General features: G+C 46.9%; 1 protein-coding gene across 7 annotated transcripts in view; it reads right to left on the bottom strand.

Annotated features, from left to right (window-relative positions):
• Positions 1 to 18496, bottom strand: part of LOC147108444 (uncharacterized) — a 100111-nt gene that overhangs the window by 51217 nt on the left and 30398 nt on the right. For 6 of the 7 annotated variants that reach the window (XR_015080597.1, XM_086005086.1, XM_086005084.1 and 3 more), the window contains exons 4-8: positions 9062 to 9191; positions 8624 to 8748; positions 7014 to 7217; positions 4520 to 4908; positions 1951 to 2287 (exon numbers count right to left, since the gene is read on the bottom strand). Coding sequence is in view for 6 of the 7 variants with exons in the window: in XM_086005086.1 (XP_085861212.1) it covers positions 1951 to 2287; positions 4520 to 4908; positions 7014 to 7217; positions 8624 to 8748; positions 9062 to 9191 (1185 nt within the window). In the remaining variant the exon portion in view is untranslated. The remainder of the gene's footprint in view (positions 1 to 1950; positions 2288 to 4519; positions 4909 to 7013; positions 7218 to 8623; positions 8749 to 9061; positions 9192 to 18496) is intronic. The other variant, XM_086005088.1, reaches the window with a different exon arrangement.

Genomic DNA, 18496 nt, shown 5'->3' on the forward strand with positions numbered 1-18496 from the left:
CCAGACTCTGGAACGGATGATGGTAAGCCCAACTCAGGTGCAAAAGACAAAGTTTCAGCACAGAATTCCACTGAGCAACAACAACATAGTTTAACTGTGGATTCTGAGTCTGGCAAGTCTACTGATGTGCCCATTTCTGAGGGACACCGGGCTCAAACTCAACTCCATTTCAAACTACAACAGCAATTAGAACAAATGCTTCGCTGTTTTGAGCAAGAGTTGAATGCAACGAAAGAGTTCTTTGATATAGAGTTGGAGAATCTGGAAAGACAACAGAAGCAGCTGATGGAGAAAATGGAGCAGGAGCACACAAAACGTCTGATGTCAGAGGAGTTAACGGTCAGCCAACTCCTGCATATGCTGAAGGACAGGACTCTGAAATGGGAAAAACTTGAACACGAACTTCAATATTCAAACGAAAGGGGTTCGGAGCTCTCAAAGGTTATTGGAAGAGCGGAGGTGGCAACACAGACTGAGATGACTGCAACAGAGCAGCCCTTGGATGCCAAAAGTACGCTGACTCACGTCAACGTAGAACAACAGACCGCTGAAACAGCTGCTCCGGTAGAGGGATTGAATAGTCCGATCAATCAATCTCCAAAAGAAGTTGAAGTAGTAAAATCTCAAATGAGGTCATTAGTAAACGACTTGTTGAAAGCCCAGAAAAAGCTGGATGAAGAGGTACGCATGAAGAAGTCTCTTCAGGAAAGATGTCTGGACTTGGAGCAAAAGCTGGCTAACGCCCAGCTGGGTATGGAGGAAATAGAAGACCCTCTCGCTGGCCTAGATCTGGACGACACCGAATATTACTATGTCCTGTCCTGCCCAACTTGTAACTTCGACTCCCACCATACAGAAATCATGGAGGAGCACCGAAAGTCTACGGAACATCGGGAGAAGGTGGCTCTACTACGGAAAAAGGAGGAAGAGAAGGAGGAACTGCGCATGCAGCTGGCAGCTGACAGTGGAGCCCAGAGAGTCTCCAAGAAGCAGAAAAGGAAAAGTCGAAACAGAAGATGACCCATCTGAACCATTATTACCTCTACCAGATCACACACGTGGTCCCTCCGAAAGGAGCCAATTCAGTTCGGAAGTTCAAACTGTTAAATCCATGGAAGGACTATTGAATGAGTCACTCCAGCAACGTGAACCGACTACACCACAGAGATTGAATCTGTGAACTGTTTTCCGCAGAGACTGAATCTGTGATCTGTTTTGACATGAAGTTATCTATGTATCTATGTTATTCTGTTATGTAAACCTGAAGTTATATATGTATATATGTTATTACGTTATGTTAAATGGGGAGATGACTAAAGCTAAGAAGGGAGGAATGTTGTGTATGTAATATGTGTGCTACTTTGAACCTATGGACAGGACTGCACTACTTGTAGGGCGTAGTGATATGCAGTACCACTCCTGGCCATAGGGGTATAAATAGTACTGTGGGTACTGATCTCCCCTCAGTTCCCGCCTGTGGGCATGAAGTAAAGACCTACGTGCAGTCCCTACCTCCAACCAGTAAAGACCTGTTTGAGTTATACGTTTAAGTCTTTGTGTTAATTGTTCAATACAATACACATACTTAACAGATGGGATATTAAAGGGTCGGGGGAATTGAGTGGAGAATGGGAGTCTATATGGGGTATTAAAGGATAGGGGTAATTGAGTGGAGAGTGGTACACTAGGTGGTATATTAAAGGGTATGGGGAATAAGTAGAGTGGAATTAGACTAGTTGGCTGTCCAGAGCAGACTGAATGGGCAGAACAGCTTGTTTCTGTGCTTTTACATTGCACAATTCTTGAAGTAAAACCCTGCAACTTTAATACTCCTGATTGAAAATACCTGTGAGAATCAAAGAGAGGAATGTTATACATACACCCTGCGGAAACAGATGTGTGACTGGTGAGGTGTACTATGACCTTGGTGACTCTGGGTTTCAACTGCACCTGATTGGTTTCTCCGAATCTCACTCGGTTGGACCCTGGATGGTTGCCAAGATGCTGAAGCAACACAGGTGGGTGACTGGACTGTGCTGTGCTGGTCTGAGCCAGATTGGCTGCCATTACCCTCATTTGGGGGAGAACTATGAGAGTGCCAAAGGGTCGGTGACAAAACGGTCGGTATCTGTGTGGCGCTGGGCTGTGCTGTACCGGACTGATTTCCATTCACTTCCATCTCCTGGGAATTGTGGGGATACCAAGATGGTGCCTGGGCACTGATCTTCTGGGCAGCTTCTACCCCATCAACATCCTCGACCCTGTTAGTGAGGTCACATGACGAGGCCTAACGTTAATGATAAGGAAAACAATCAGTACAGATGCGCTACAAGATAATAGTACCACATTTACATAAACATCATACTCACAATATGAACAGCATTACAAGAAACTAAGCAACACATCCATCCATCACCCAGACAGGGCAAGACTGGCACATACACCCCAATACCAATCCCCCATGGGCAGGAGTGGCACCCCCCCCCATGGGCAGGATTGGCACATACACCACCCCCGTGGGCAGGATTGGCACATACACCCCCCCATGGGCAGGATTGGCACATACACCCCCCCATGGGCAGGATTGGCACATACACCACCCCCATGGGCAGGATTGGCACATACACCCCCCCATGGGCAGGATTGGCACATACACCCCCCCATGGACAGGATTGGCACATACACCACCCCATGGGCAGGATTGGCACATACACCACCCCCATGGGCAGGATTGGCACATACACCCCCCCATGGGCAGGATTGGCACATACACCACCCCCATGGGCAGGATTGGCACATACACACACCCCCATACCCAACACCCCCTTGAGCAGGATTGGCACAAACCCCCCATGGGCAGGATTGGCACATACACCCCCCCATGGGCAGGATTGGCACATACACCCCCCCATGGGCAGGATTGGCACATACACCCCCCCCATGGGCAGGATTGGCACATACACACCCCCCCCCCCATGGGCAGGATTGGCACATACACCCCCCCCCCATGGGCAGGATTGGCACATACACCCCCCATGGGCAGGATTGGCACATACACCCCCCCCATGGGCAGGATTGGCACATACACCCCCCCCATGGGCAGGATTGGCACATACACCCCCCCCCCATGGGCAGGATTGGCACATACACACCCCCCCATACCGAACACCTCCTTGAGCAGGATTGGCACACACAGCACATACCCCCCTTGGGCAAGGATGGGGCACACGCACCCCTTGGGCAAGGATGGCACACACACACCCCTTGGGCAAGGATGGCACACACACCCCTTGGGCAAGGATGGCACACACACCCCTTGGGCAAGGATGGCACACACACACCCATACCCACTCCCCCTTGGGCAGGATTGGCACCTCCCCATACCTACCCATCCCTTGGGCAAGGATGGTACACACCACATACCCACCCCCCTTGGACAAGGTTGGCACCCCCCATACCCACCCCACCTTGGGCAAGGATGACAACCCCCATACCTATCCCCCTTGGGCATGATTGGCACATACACCCTCATACCCAACCCCCCCTTGGGCAAGAATGGCACCCACCTCCCCGCCCCCCCTTGGGCAAGGATGGCAACCCCCACCATACCCAACCCCTTGGGCAGGATTGGCACACACACCCCTATACCCACCCCCTCTTTGCCAGGATTAGCACCCTACCCCCATACCTACCCCCCCTTGGGCAAGGATGGCACCTCCCATACCCACCACTCCCCTTGGGCAGGGTTGGCACATACACACCCCCATACCCAACTCCCCCTTGGGCGGGGTGACAGGTGTGCGGACAATCCTTGGGCAGGGGTGTCAGGTGTGCGGACAATCCTTGGGCAGGGGCGACAGGTGTGCGGACAATCCTTGGGCAGGGGTGACAGGTGAGCGGACAATCCTTAGGCAGGGACGACAGGTGAGCGGACAATCCTTAGGCAGGGACGACAGGTGAGCGGACAATCCTTAGGCAGGGACGACAGGTGGGCGGACAATCCTTGGGTAGGGGTGACAGGTGCACGTCCGCTCCCCAATAAATAAACAAATGACCCATGAGCAGGATTTAAGGCAGAGGGTGATGTTCTGGGAGATCCTTGTACTGTGACCAGAGGCAGTGGCTTCAGCGATGTCGCAAATTACAGCCAAATTCTGCCAATGAGGCTCTCTCCATAAAAAGGGCTGGACACCATAGATGGTTCCGTTTTAAGCATGGTTTAGGTGAAGTGGCTATGCTGTAGATCAGTGGTGATGAGAAGTTCTAGTTATTGGGCTACCTAGTGCTTTAAACAGCTCATTTCCAAATGGAAATGTGTTTCTGAAGATTTAGATACAGTTGGAAGATCTACTTTATTTAAGCTATCTCAAATCAGTGGATGAGGGAAGAATGTTCCTTGGACACAACTCAGGAGTCACATCATTCAGCACAGCTTCTTCGGTTCATATTATGAAAACACACTCCCCCTCTGGATGATTGGCTCTTTAATCTTATTGGCCGAGGATAGAGGTGTGTTTACCTGATTCTCCTGGCTGGCCGAGGTCTGCCCCACTTGCGAGCTGGTACTGCTGAGCACAGACTGTGAACCTCCCTGCTGCACGTGCTGGAACTCTGATGGTGGAAAGTGCGGGTGAGGCTGGTGGGCCCAGGATTGATGGCTCTGATGGTTGAGGAATTGGGTATGGGAATGGAGGTGGTGAGGCTGGGAATACTGGGCTTGGTACGTCTGGCCCTGGCCCATGTGATACTGCTGGAAGTACGAGTGGGCAGGGCGAGGCCGGTGAGACCCCAGCCTGGTCGAACTGCACCGACAGCGCTGGGAACAGCAGGCAGCGTATTTCGATGCCCTCTGGTGTTGGCAGGGTGGTGACATTGGGCTTGTACTGCCTGAGGTGATAGCTGTCTCCCCTGTAAAACAACCACCAATTAATACAGCACATAGGGAAATGAAAGAGATAATCCCCATGTCAAGGGGCAATCAAAGAGAACAGAGAGGGTCACAGAGTTTCAAATGCTTACTTCAGAAAAATCAACCCCTTCACTTTCGAAAATGAATCTTACTTAGCCATTACCAATGTTCCCCCTCATTTTGTTTTGGGTGCGCGACCCCTTTAAGAGGCTACATGGCCCATTCAGCGTTTCATGCATGCGTGAAATTTCACATTTGAAAAGCCGGTACCAGGCTGCGCAGCCAATTAGAGGGAACGTTGGCCATTACCATAACCAACAAAGTGGGATGTGGATCATTGAGCAGGGTCTGTGTTTGCTGACAGTGTCCTCCTTTCCCTAAAGCTTGCACTGTAGATCCAGTGATCTGCAATGGCACAATCTTGATCAGCTGCAGAAATAGGATAAGGAGTAGGCCATTCAGCCCCTCCTGCCTGTTGCACTATTCAATTAGATCATGGCTATGTGTACCTCAACACATGTACCTGCCTTTAATCCATACACCTTGATAACTTACCCAACAAAAATCTATCAATCTCAATCTTGTAAACGCCAACTGACCCCACAAACCACCGCCTTTTACGGGAGAGCTGCAGATTTCCACAACCTTTGTGAAAAAGTGCTTCCTGATTTCACTCCTAAATGGCCTAGCTCTAATTTCAAACTATTTTCTCTGTATCTACTCTAGCAAATCCCTTTATCATTTTACAATACCAGGACTGGATGGATACTGCTTGGCACGGTGATACAGGGTACAATACCAGGACTGGATGGATACTGCTTGGCACGGTGATACAGGGTACAATACCAGGACTGGATGGATACTGCTTGGCACGGTGATACAGGGTACAATACCAGGACTGGATGGATACTGCTTGGCACGGTGATACAGGGTTCAATACCAGGACTGGATGGATACTGCTTGACACGGTGATACAGGGTACAATACCAGGACTGGACGGATACTGCTTGGCACGGTGATACAGGGTACAATACCAGGACTGGATGGATACTGCTTGGCACGGTGATACAGGGTACAATACCAGGACTGGATGGATACTGCTTGGCACGGTGATACAGGGTACAATACCAGGACTGGACGGATACTGCTTGACACGGTGATACAGGGTACAATACCAGGACTGGATGGATACTGCTTGGCACGGTGATACAGGGTACAATACCAGGACTGGATGGATACTGCTTGGCACGGTGATACAGGGTACAATACCAGGACTGGATGGATACTGCTTGGCACGGTGATACAGGGTTCAATACCAGGACTGGATGGATACTGCTTGGCACGGTGATACAGGGTACAATACCAGGACTGGATGGATACTGCTTGGCACGGTGATACAGGGTACAATACCAGGGCTGGATGGATACTGCTTGGCACGGTGATACAGGGTACAATACCAGGACTGGACAGATACTGCTTGGCATGGTGATACAGGGTACAATACCAGGACTGGATGGATACTGCTTGGCACGGTGATACAGGGTACAATACCAGGACTGGATGGATACTGCTTGGCACGGTGATACAGGGTACAATACCAGGACTGGATGGATACTGCTTGGCACAGTGATACAGGGTACAATACCAGGACTGGATGGATACTGCTTGGCACAGTGATACAGGGTTCAATACCAGGACTGGATGGATACTGCTTGGCACGGTGATACAGGGTACAATACCAGGGCTGGATGGGTACTGCTTGGCACGGTGATACAGGGTACAATACCAGGACTGGATGGATACTGCTTGGCACGGTGATCGAGTACAATACCAGGACTGGATGGTACTGCTTGGCATGGTGATACAGGGTACAATACCAGGACTGGATGGTACTGCTTGGCACGGTGATACAGGGTACAATACCAGGACTGGATGGTACTGCTTGGCATGGTGATACAGGGTACAATACCAGGGCTGGATGGGTATTGCTTGGCATGGTGATCGAGTACAATACCAGGACTGGATGGTACTGCTTGGCGCGGTGATCGAGTACAATACCAGGACCGCAAGGGTAAGATGGATAGTTAGAAAATCGATACACTACCTGACGCCATGTGGGAAGCTGCTGAGGTGACTGTAGATGTACAAGCCGCAGTGGCACTGAAGGATGCACACGGTAAGTTTGTTGTAGTGATGTTAACAGACAGCAATACTCCCGATGGTGAACCCTTCACCAAATCTGACTGCACGACTTCAGGACTACTGAGGGAGTCATCAGGCGGGTGATCACCCAGTACAGTGAGTGAATCTGCCATAAGAATCAGAGACAGAATGAAGTGTGAACCAGCACATCTGAATACTTGATCACCTGCCCCAAAATACATTTTTAGAATTGAATTATTAACCACTTCCCCCTCCCAAGTCAGCAAGTAAACAGACTCCACTGCCCTGCTAAAAATGACCATGAGTCCACCCCAGGCCATTCTTACAGGATTCCACATGTTGTGCTGCTATGTGAGGAGCCTCATTCAACCGCAAGCTGAAAGATTTTAAATAATGAAGCCACAATTAAATAATGTAATAACATTTTTCAAACTGTTTCTGCCAAATTCACAAGTGGCAAAGTCTTGAGTGCATTCGGGATCAATACTATACCCAACAGGTCCACAGCACGCACTTCATTCTTATCACAGCTGTTTGACCTGAAGCCATGAGACTTCATGGGGTCTGGCATCAATGTTGAGGACTGCTCCCTCCCAACTGTATACCACTGTGCCGCCACCTCTGGTGGGTCTGTCCTGCCGGGGGGGGGGGGGGAAGGGAGGGCAGGACATACCCAGGGATGGTGATGGAGGAGCCAGGTACATTGGAAAGGTATGATTTTGTGAGTATGACTATGACAGGCTGTTGCTTGACTAGTCTATGGGACAGCTTTCCCAATTTTGGCACAAGACCCTAAATGTTTGCGAGGAGGACATTGCAGAGTAGAAGGGGCTGGGTGTGTCTTTGTCATACATGAATCCAGTGCCTAGGTCGAAGCTGAGTGATCTGACCAGTTTTATTCTTCTTATGCTTTATCGTAGCGATTTGGTATAACTGAGTGGCTTGCTAGGCCATTTCAGAGGGCAGTTAAGAGTCAACCACATTGCTGTGGGTCTGGAGTCACATATAGGCCAGGCCGGGTAAGGACAGCAGATTTCTTTCCCTAAAGGACACTAGTGAACCAGATGTGTTTCCTACATTATAACAGTGACTACACTTCAAAAAATACTTCATTGGCTGTAAAGCGCTTTGGGACGTCCTGAGGTTGTGAAAGGTACTATATAAATGCAAATTCTTTCTTTCTCAGTGAAAGCAGAGAAAATAATGCTACTTAAAAACAACGCTGAAAACAGGTTCTATGATGGAGGCCACAGTACAAATTGAATGACCATAACGAGTGCATTGCGTCTTCTGGGAGCAAAGAGATACGTCTGCCTGCAACGGCCTTCTGAAGCAGCTCCTCTACCAAACTCCAGGGGAGCCAACAGAGATCAGGGCTTCCTCACTGGGATATGAGTATAATTAACAGCACAAGTGGGCAGTCAAGGCTGGGAAAGAGTTTGAAGCAGGCTATCTCTGTCCGAGTACGTGACTGAGAGAAGGGTGTAAAAGTGGCATATAAACTATAAACACGTGGGAGCAATACACGAAAAAACCAAGTCAAATCCTTACCGTTATCATCGAGTGTAAGGTCTACGATCTCCGCGGAGGTGGTTTGGTGTCCAGGTGGAGCCTGTAGCCTGGAGTTTGTTGGTTTCTTCACAGTGTGGCCGATCCAGGTTCCCGACACCGAGGGTCTGCACGGATTGCGAGCAGAATTAGAGCGACGACGGAGGAAAGAGAACCTTACAATCCGACGGTGCCTAGTGCACATCCCAGACTCACCAAATGCTGACAACAAAACAAGCTGAGGAACCATCTCCAACATGCGACTGATCTAGAGACACACAGGAGGTGCACCCTGCTAATAACTGCACTTTACCCCGACCACTGCTACAGCCGAACCCTATGCCTAATCCCACCCACTCAAGCATCTGGGGGAAGGCATTGCCCACATCTAGCCTGCAGTATCCCGATGAGGAGGGAAGACAGGCTGCTCAGTCACCTTACCTTTCATCATCTACAACATTGATGATCTCCACCTCACTGTCACTGGATGTGATGTTCACTTCCTCACTAACCGGCAAAGTGGAGCCGGTCAGTGGCTCAACGACTAAAACATCGTCTTCATCCATTGGGTCTGTGGAGCGAGCAGATGGTTTTACAGTTTGATTATTTCCAAAGGTTAACTATAGCCTCCTGATCAGTTCCAATCTCTATATCAGCAGCCATCTTAGTCATTAGTGTGTGTGAACACCTCCAAGGCATCTCTATTATCCAGTGCTGATAACAAAAAAGCAAATGATAGTAACTACAAAGTATTTATAGCACAGAAACAGGCCATTCGGCCCAACAGGTCCATGCCAGTATTTATGCTCCACTCGAGGCTCCTCCAACCCCCTCTTCACCTAACCCTATCAGCATATCCTTCTATTCCTATTAAACACTAGTTCAGCCCCAGCTGGAGTATTGTGTCCAATTCTGGGCACCACACTTTAGAAAGGACGTGAAGGCTTTGGAGAGAGTACAGAAGAAATTTACTGGAATGGTTCCAGGGATGAGGTAGATGAGGGATTAGTCACGTGGATCGACTAGAGAAGCTGTTATCCTTACCGCAGAGAAAGCTAAGAGGAGATCTGATACAGGTGTTCAAAACCATGAAAGGTTTAGATAGAGTGAATAAAGAGAAACTGTTCCCAATGGCTGAAGGGTCGATAACAAGAGGGCACAGATTTATGGTGATTACCAAAAGAACCTGAGGTGACACGAGGCAAAACCGTTTTTACGCAACGAGTGGTTAGGATTTGGAATGCACTGCCTGATAGGGCGGTAGATACAGATTCAATAGTAGCCTTCAAAAGGGAATTGGATAAATACTTGAAGGAGAAAAAATTGCAGGGATATGGGGAAAGAGCGAGGGAGTGGGACTAACTGGATTGCTCTTTGAAAGAGTCGGAGCAGACTCGATGGGCTGAATGGCCTCCTTCTGTGCTGTACTATTCTACGATCCTTCTCCCTCATGTGTTTATCTAGATTCCCCTTGAATGCATCTGTATTATTCACCTCAACTACTCCCTGTGACAGCGAGTTCCACATTCTCACAACTTTCTGGGTAAAGAAGTTTCTCCTGAATTCCCTATTGGATTTATTTGTGACCAACTTATATTTATGACCCCTAATTCTGGTCTTGCCCGCAGTGAGAACGGTGCAAAGGCGAAGCAGAGAGAAAAACATAGAAATGTCAAAAGCTACATAACGGATTCCTCGGGGGAACAGATCGTTTCCTTTAAATGATGAAGAAACAGATCTCTTCCTTTTAATTCTCCAACTTGGAGAATGCTTTTCCTTCAAGATAATTTACAGCCAGAACCAACTTGAACTTCCCTTCTCAGGTCACCCAGAACATTCCACTCGGCAATCTCACGTCACGAGACACCAGAAGGGGACTGAGCATCAATGATACTTTCGCTTGATAGGAATCTGAGATACAATCCTGCACAAACATACTGACACTTCAGCTGAGGAGATGTACAGGTGGGGGCTCTGAACATACCTTGGAGACTGGAACTAGAAGGTTGGTTGTTGGAGAGAGGGGTCACTGTGACCAACATTCTCGAGGCTGGTGAACAGGACTGCCCAACACTGAAGAAGTCTTGTATAGCTGCAACACTCGCTAATTCTATAGATATACAGGCCAGTCCTAGAGCTGTGATCCCAAACCAGTTACTTCAAGGGCCTTTTTTGATTTACTGATTGCAAAAGGGTTTGAGATCTATTTCACAGTGCTATATGCAGCACCAGTCATTTCAGTGGACATCTAGTGAGTTCAATCTGCTGAAAGAGCCCCATTGAGCATGTATACCACACGGGACATCTTGAACTGAAGGAGCACAACCGAGTAATGATGAATGAATGAACTCCAGTTGGACAGAGTTCACAACGTTTCACTTCTTAGAATCATAGAAACATAGACATTTACAGCACAGATGGAGGCCATTCGGCCCATTGTGTCTGTGCCGGCTGAAAAAGAGCTACCTAGCCTAATCCCACTTTCCAGCTCCTGGTCTGGAGCCTCTTGGATATGCATTTGAATTGTGGTAACCTAAGTACTTTTTAAATGCAATGGGGGTTTCTGCCTCTACCACCCTTTCGTGCAGTGAGTTCCAGACCCCCACCACCCTCGGAGAAAAAAATTCTCAACTCCCCATAATCCTTCTAATTACTTTAAATCTATGCCCCTGGTTATTGATCTCTCTGCTAAGGGAAATAGGGGTCCTTCCCATCCACTCTATCTAAGCCCCTCATAATTTTATACACCTCAATCAAGTCTCCCCCCAGCTTCCTCTGTGCCAAAGAAAACAACCCCAACCAATCCAATCTTTCGTCATAGCTAAAATTCCTCAGCCCAAGCAACATCCTCGTAAATCTCCTCTATACCCTCTCTAATGCAATCACATCCTTCCTGTAATGTGGTGACCAGAACTGCACGCAGTATTCTAGCTGTGGCCTAACTAGTGTTTTATACAGTTCAAGCGCAACCTCCCTTCTCTTGCCTTTATTAGCCGAGGCATAGAATGTAAGTATCCCGTATGCCTTCTTAACCATCTTATCTACCTGTCCCGTTACTTTCAGAAATCTGTGGACATGCACTCCAAGGTCCCTCTGTTCCTCTACATTTCTCAGTATCCTACCATTTATTGTGTATTCCCTTGCCTTGTCAGCCCTCCCCAAATGCATTACCTCACACTTCTCCGGACTGAATTCCATTTGCCCATCTGACCAGTCCATTGATATCTTCCTACAGTCTACAGCTTTCTTCCTCACTATCGGCCCGATGTGGTGTTTTTGAGTTCTCTAGTCTGGTATGTGCACTACCATCTGATACCTATGATGGCAATCCTACCACTGGATCAGTAAAGTTAACAACATGGAAGTGAAATAGGACTAAGGTAGCTTATAATATGGATGGTCACTATTGTGTGATGACTAATGAACACACCCTTAAGTATCAGAACTTAACGTATCCGACTACCCCAAACTTCTGTTTCACCCCTCACTACATTTAATAGGAAGCTCGATAAGTACATGAGGGAGAAAGGAATAGAAGGATATGTTGATAGGGTGAGATGAAGGAAAGTGGGAGGAGGCTCGTGTGGCGCATGGACCTGTTGGGCTGAATGGCCGGTTTCTGTGCTGTAAATTCTATGTAATTCTATCAACCACATGGCCATTTTTTGTATCATCTGCAAACTTGTTAATCATGCCCCCTACATTGAAGTCTTAACCATTGATATATACCACAAAAAAGCAAGGGACCGAGTACTGAGTCATGCAGAACCCCACTGGAAACAGCCTTCCAGTAACAATAACGCCCGGCGACCATTACCCTTTGCTTCCTGCCACTGAGCCAATTTTGGATCCAACTTGCCACTTTCCCTTGGATCCCATGGGCTTTTACTTTTCTGACCAGTCTGCCATGTGGGACCTTGTCAAAAGCCTTGCTAAAATCCATGTAGACTACATCAAACTCAGTACCCTCATCGACCCTCCTGGTTACCTCCTCAAAAAATTCCCTTAACAAATCTATGCTGACTGTCCTCGATTAATCTATGCCTTTCCAAATGACGATTAATACTATCCCTCAGAATTTTTTCCAATAATTTGCCCACCAAGGTTAGGTTGACTGGCCTGTAATTACTCGGTCTATCTTGTTCTCCCTTTTTAAACAACGGTACCACGTTAGCAGTCCTCCAACACCACGCCTGTAGCCAGAGAGGATTGAAAAATGGTCAGAGCCTCCGCGATTTCCTCCCTTGCTTCTTGTAACAGCCTGCCGTCTCCGGGCTATTACCAGTCATGTCCAGATCGATGGAGAGGAATAGCCGAACCGTAGGATTCAACATCTGGCTTCGGGACTTTTGTAAAAAGCTACACTTATCGATAATTGGGTGGTGTTCTCTGGACAAGGTAAGTTCCTGGGAGCACAAAGGCTGCAGAGGGTGTTGAGCATGCTTTCAGAAAGCATTTAAACTAATTCAGCTAGGGGATACTTGTGGTGATTATTCTTGTTTTATAAGAAGCATTGTAATTGGTTGCCTGTTTTCCTGCCTTGAGATATATGCTATAAACCTATTGGTTAGTTGATGTCATGTGACCTGTGGTGGCCATCTTAAATTCAGTTCTCCACAGTCTGGTTGAGACTGGGAACTTAAGATGTACTGTTGGATTTTAAGGTTAATAAAGCCTAGCTTTTGAAAGGCAACTTACTTTTCATTTCAATTTATTAACCTTTTGCTATAATGGAACAATATCTTCGATTTCTTCGACCGGAACGATTTAATGCTGACCCTAATTCTGCAGGAGTGGATGATCAATGGAAACATTGGTATCGTACATTTAAAAACTTTTTGGGTGTGTTGGATCAGCAATCTCTGAAGTTGGATATACTAATCAACTACATTGCTCCGGATGTGTACAAGTATATTTTGGACTGTGAAACTTATGAATTGGCTATTGCTACATTGGAAAAGATTTTTGTTAAACCCAAAAATGAGGTATTTGCACGTCACCTTTTATCTGCCCGTAGGCAGCAGGCGGGAGAATCGTTGGATGCCTATTTACAGGCACTCCGGCGCCTTGGTGCTGACTGTAATTATAGGGCCGTGTCTGCAGAAGAATATAGGGAAGAGTCGGTACGGGATGCATTTTTTAATGGATTACTGTCTAGATCAATTCGTCAGCGATTATTAGAAAATAAGACCTTGGATCTTAAGAGCGCTTTTGAGCAAGCCTCTACATTGGATTTGGCTCAGAGAAGTTCGGATTCTTATGCTCCCTTTGATCGGCCTGCGACCGTGGTTTCGGCAGTTCCGGATGAAAGAGAATTATGTGGATTTAATAGGAGTGGTTTACCAGATTCCGAAACAGTTTCTACTTCGGCAGCTGTTGCCTCTAGGATTCAGAAGTGTTATTTCTGCAGGAACGCCCGGCACCCCCGTCTGAAGTGCCCTGCCCGGGAGGCTGTGTGTAGTAAATGCGGCAAGGGAGGTCATTACGCACGTGTTTGTAAATCGGTTGCCTCCTCTGCGACCATTCAGATATGGGAAGGAATTTGTGTGTTCTGTAGAGTAATGATCAACAGGTGGTGGGGTGGGAGTGCGGGTGATGGAACAGATTCTGGATCGAGCAATGATGTGCCGAATCCACCTCCAATCCAAACATGTGCTCATCTCTGAATTGCTGGCCGGACTTCACTGAAATCACGAGAGCCCTTTGTGACGACACTGTGCGTCATCCCATGAGAATCACCCTGATGCAGCGCCACCCTCTTCCATCGCAGGTTCTGGGAGGCATTTCTTGGATGAAGGGCACCGGCCCATCTCCTGCATCATCTTCAGCTATGCTTCCTCGACAGCCCCGCTTGAAAGAAACATCACACATGGCAGGTACAGTGCTGACGAGATCCTGGCTCATCACCTCCAGGCATAAAGCACTAACCCAGTCAACAAGACATGCTCACTCTACAGGCTCTTCCAAGGAACAGCAAGCTGCATTAACAAAGCTTGCATTTTAAAATAAGTGGCTGTTCCTGAAGACTGCTGGCTGGCTAGTTAACAATGGACATAGTTAAGTTCTGAATGCTTAACAAGTTTCTTTGCAACATATCGTTAGCTCTCTAATCAGATAGGCTAGGCGACTATTTATTGACTATATTTTAGCATGTTGGTTGAATTTTTTGATGCACTATATCTACAAATTTAATGAATGAGACCGGCATTTAGTTTCTTCATAATAACACTGCTAATATCTGATACCAAGATAACATTTCAAAGTGCAGAATTTGCTGATGTTTGGAAATGTAATGAGAATGCTGGGTTCTGCTGGATGAGTGAGCTTCTTTGTGTGGAAGATATTTAATGTTGCCCAGCGGCAGACTCATTTCAGACAGCTGACATGGAGGGTCATTGCTCATCTGTGCTCTCAGAATTGGGGGAAGGCAATTCATCTCTGGGGGTTCAATCTAAGCATGTCAATTTAACAAACTTAAAAATATAATGTCCGCGAGGGAGAAGGGAGAATTCTGGAGCTTTTTTTTTAAATTAGTTCCCGGGATGTGGACGGCGCCGGCAAGGCCAGCATTTATTGCCCATCCCTAATTGCCCCTGAGAAGGTGGTGGTGAATACACCTTCTTGAATACAACGGAGGGCAGTTAAGAGTCAACCACATTGCTATGGGTCTGGGGTCACATAGGCCAGACATAGATTCCCATATAGCACAAGGATGGCAGATTTCCTTCCCTAAAGGACATTAGTGAACCAGATGGGTTTTTACGACAATCCGATAGTTTCATGATCACCATTACTGATACTAGCTTTTTAATTCCAGATTTATTTAATTAATTGAGTTTAAATTCCCAGCTGCCATGGTGGGATTTGAACACATGTCTCTGGATTATTAGTCCAGGTCTCTGGATTACTAGTCCAGTAACACTATGCTACAGTACATGTGTTTGTGTGAAGGAGTGCGCAGTGGTTCCTCATCAAGTTAAAACGCTCTATCTGGACAGGCAATCAGTTTCCACAGGGTTCAGCAGTCACTTCAAGACCACAAACATGTGGGTCTCTCGGCCCCTTGGGTTATAGGCCCACAACATCCAACACTTCCTTCAGGGGGTCTTCCCTTTGGGAGGCTGTTCTGGGTGGTCCTCAGATATCAGGGCAGATCAGTGGTGACGAGGAGGTCTCCAAATGCTGATTATTTTAACGATCACATCAGTCGACTGCTGTGCCCTGAATCCTCCTACTTTATTCATACTGGAGGATGTGTTTATAACTCTACGGCTAACTAACAGCGGTGGTCTGGACTGGGCAAAGATTGGGGAAGATTTTTACCTGAGTGAGACTGCTCTCCATGAATAATTGTTTATTTTCTTGGCTGTCAGGGGTCCTTCAATATTACCTCTCGCAACAATCTCCAATCAAATGAAAAGTACTCGTCTTTCTCTGCAGGCAGGCAGATGGGTATAACCTGGGAGTAGACGAGCAGGGTGGGCACCTTTCTCCACGCCTCTCAAGAAGCAAGAGGCTGCCCTCCTGATTCACCAAGTCGTCCATTTTCAGCCGAGTAGATTTTGCAGATGAACGGGGCCGTATTCCAGTTTTTATCCATTCGGCTGGCGCGTCTATTATTAGACCATTAATTTAACGTCAGCTTTGGGAAACCTCTTCCAATCCATAATTTGAGGTATTTAGTATTAAGTATTTAGAAATGTATAGGTTAATCAAGGACAGCCAGCACGGATTTGTTGAAGCTAAGTCGTGTTTGTCAAATTTAATAAGGATTTGTTTGAAGAAGTGACCCACTGAATAGATAACAGGAATTCAGTAGATGTGGTGTATGTGGATTTTCAGAAGATATTCGATAAGATGTCTCCCAGAAGAGGCCTGTTAGAAAAACTCAGGCGTATGTTGCAAGAGGAAATGTAGCAGCTTGGAAAGCGAGTTGACTGATGGACAGAAAACAAAGAGTAAGGGTAAACGGGTGTTGCTCAGATTGGGGAAGCGTTGGTGCCCCCAGGGGTCAGAGCTGCATCAACTTTTGATATTATATATATGTGTAATATATAGATGATTTGGACTTGGGTATAGGGAAGTCAAACTTGAAATTTGCTGATTACACAAACGTAGGCAGTTTGGCAAAGAGTGAGGAGAATTGTAAAACAAAAACTTTAGGACACAGACAGGTTAGTGAAATGGGTGAAGAAATGCAATTTAATGGGGATCAGTCTGAGGTAATACATTTTGGGAGAAAAACAAGGAATGGGATACAGACTCAATAAAAAGATACTGAAGGGTGTGGATCAGCAGAGAGACCTAGGGGTCAAATACATTGCCGGCAACTTTACCCGGATACTTTAGGCACTAAAGAGCCTCCGAGGTGGCCAAGATGGGTTCTTAAGCTGAAACACCAGTTTAGCCCACATTTAGCGCAAGACACAAAGGAGAGGGGCGAAGCAGACATTGCTATCAGGGAGGAGGAGGAGTGTGAAATATTAGATGAAATAAACAGAGAGAGAGGAAGTATTAAGGGGTTTAGCAGCTTTAAAAGTGGATAAATCCCCAGGCCCCGATGAAATGTATCCCAGGCTGTTAAGCGAAGCAAAAGAGGAAATAGCAGAGGCTCTGACCATCATTTTTCAATCCTCTCTGGCTTCAGGTGTGGTGCCGGAGGACTGCTAATGTGGTACCCTTGTTTAAAAAGGGAGAAAAGGATAGACCGAGTAATTACAGGCCAGTCAGCCTAACCTCAGTGGTGGAAAAATTATTGGAAAGAATTCTGAAGGACAGGATAAATCTTCATTTAGAAAGGCACGGATTAATCAAGGATAATCAGCACGGATTTGTTAAGGGAAGGTCGTGTCTGACAAACTTGATTGAATTTTTTGAGGAGGTAACAAGGAGGGTAGATGAGGGTAGTGCATTTGATGTAGTGTATATGGACTTTAGCAAGGCTTTTGATAATGTTCCACATGGCAGACTGGTCACAAAGTTAAAAGCCCATGGGATCCAGGGCAAAGTGTCAAGTTGGATTCAAAACTGGCTCAAACAGGAAGCAGAGGGTAATAGTTGATGGGTGTTTGTGACTGGAAGGCTGTTTCCAGTGGGGTTCCGCAGGGCTCAGTACTAGGTCCCTTGCTTTTTGTGGTATATATCAATGATCTAAACTTGAATATTGGGGGTATGATTAAGAAGTTTGCAGATGATACTAAAATTGGCTGTGTGGTTGATACTGAAGCAGGAAGCTGTAGGCTGCAGGAAAATATCAATAAATTGGTCAGGTGTGCAGAACAGTGGCAAATGGAATTCAATCTGGAGAAGTGTGAGGTAATTCATTTGGGGAGGGCTAACAAGGAAAGGGAATACACATTAAATGGTAGGACACCGAGTAGTATAAAGAAACAAAGGGACCTTGGAGTGCATGTCCACAGATCCCTGAAGGTAGCAGGCCAAGTAGATAAGGTGGTTAAGAAGGCATACGGAATGCTTGCCTTTATTAGCCGTGGCATAGAATACAAGAGCAGGGAGATTATGCTTCAACTGTATAAAACGCTAGTTAGGCCTCAGCTAGAGTACTGCGTGCAGTTCTGGTCACCACATTACAGGAAAGATGTGATTGCACTAGAGAGGGTACAGAGGAGATTTACAAGGATGTTGCCGGGAGTAGAGAATCTTAGCTATGAGGAAAGACTGGATAGGCTGGGTCTGTTTTCCTTGGAATAGAGGCGGCTGAGGGGAGACCTTACTGAGGTGTATAAAATTATGAGGGGCATAGATAAAGTGGATAGAAAGGACCTATTTCCCTTAGCAGGGGGGTCAAAAACCAGGGGGCACAGATTTAAAATAACTGGTGGAAGGCTTAGAGGGGATTTGAGGGGAAATTTCTTC

The sequence above is a fragment of the Somniosus microcephalus genome, chromosome 13, assembly GCF_052327205.1.
Source record: "Somniosus microcephalus isolate GS21.2 chromosome 13, FLI_Smic_1.0, whole genome shotgun sequence".
NCBI classification, from domain to species: domain Eukaryota; kingdom Metazoa; phylum Chordata; class Chondrichthyes; order Squaliformes; family Somniosidae; genus Somniosus; species Somniosus microcephalus.